Genomic DNA, 1,422 nt, shown 5'->3' on the forward strand with positions numbered 1-1,422 from the left:
GCTGCTCCCAGGCACTACTGAGAGGCAGCTCACGCTTGCTGACCTGGAGGGCCCTGGTGCAAACTAAGACTTGAAGCACCAATTCTGCCACCCTCAAGGCACTATGCTGCTATATGCCAAGCACTGCAAAACCTCCGGGGCCTTTCTGAGCTCCTGTTTCTCTCTCTCCACCTCCTATTTTTTTCCTCATCAAATAACAGAGCTCCTTAATACTACCAGAGGTTTTATGCACTTCTCACACATTTTGCACAGCAACCTCTTCCTGCTGCCGGCAGTCAGCTCTATATTTGTACCTGAAAAAATTTTGTTCAAGTATTTTCTTTCCTCCCAAGATTTACCACAATTTCTGCTTATGTCTCCGTGACTGTACAGGTTAAGATTACAGGCAGTGCCTATGGTGAGATGGAAAGTACAAGCGACGGGAGTGAGAAGGGTCTCACAGGTAAGCCACAAGTAAAGCCATGATGCAAATGTTACCTCCCCGTGGCTGGGAAATCTGCTGGTCTGCATTTCTTTTCTCCTTTTGGCAGCACATGATTTCACATGATTAAACCACGTTTGCATAATCCTGCATGGCAGTTATGGTCCCAGAGAACCCCTTCCGCACACCCCTGGATTTACTCATGTGTTTGTGACAAACATTTGTAGACAGTGCACAAGTTTGTGTCAGTTATACAGTAATGGGAACTACCTTGCATTGAAACCATTCAGTTTCAGAACAGTAGCTTGAATTCTGCTACAAGAGGGACAAGTGCCCGTGCTGAATTCAACAAGAACAGATGGGATGTGTTTCACCCAAAAACACTGGAAGTGAATATCAGTCCTTAAGAGAAAAAATAGCTTTTTCTGAGAAATTTATTTCCTCATCAAACTCAAACGTGGGACTGCTAGAAGTATCACAAAACTCCTCATTTGAAGGTGGGCTTGCTTTACTCAATACAAGATCCAGCTGCATTTTAAGAAACACAAAAGCACGTGACTTCTTGGTGAATATTGTGCTGTATTTTCACAGAATTGTTTTGGTTCGAAGAGATCTTTAAGATCAAGTCCAACCCAGCACTGCCAGGTCATCACTAAATCACGTCCCTCAGCACCACCTCTATACATCTTTTAAAATACGTCCAGGGATTGTGATTCCATCAGGGCACCCTGTTCCAGTGCTTTACAACCCTTCTTTAAAGAAATTTTTCCTAATATCAAATCTAAGCCTCACCTGGCACAACTTGGAGTCATTTCTTCTTGTCCTATCACTTGTTACTTGGAAGAAGAGACTGACCCCCACCTTGATACAACCTCCTTTCAGGTTGATATTCTGTTGGCTGCCGACCAACACCCCCAGGTCCTTTTCCACTGTGCAGCTTTCCAGCCACTCTTCCCCAAGCCTGTAGCGTTGCAGGGGCTTGGCCGTGTTTGACCTCATGC

General features: G+C 44.9%; 1 protein-coding gene across 1 annotated transcript in view; it reads left to right on the top strand.

Moving 5' to 3' along the window:
• The window catches only part of LOC104494657 (SPARC-like protein 1), a 14,092-nt gene that overhangs the window by 5,155 nt on the left and 7,515 nt on the right, over nucleotides 1-1,422 (top strand). The window contains exon 4 of the mRNA XM_010137522.1: nucleotides 373-442. Within this exon, the coding sequence (XP_010135824.1) occupies nucleotides 373-442 (70 nt within the window). The remainder of the gene's footprint in view (nucleotides 1-372; nucleotides 443-1,422) is intronic.

This window comes from Buceros rhinoceros, unplaced genomic scaffold, assembly GCF_000710305.1.
Source record: "Buceros rhinoceros silvestris isolate BGI_N320 unplaced genomic scaffold, ASM71030v1 scaffold7806, whole genome shotgun sequence".
NCBI classification, from domain to species: domain Eukaryota; kingdom Metazoa; phylum Chordata; class Aves; order Bucerotiformes; family Bucerotidae; genus Buceros; species Buceros rhinoceros.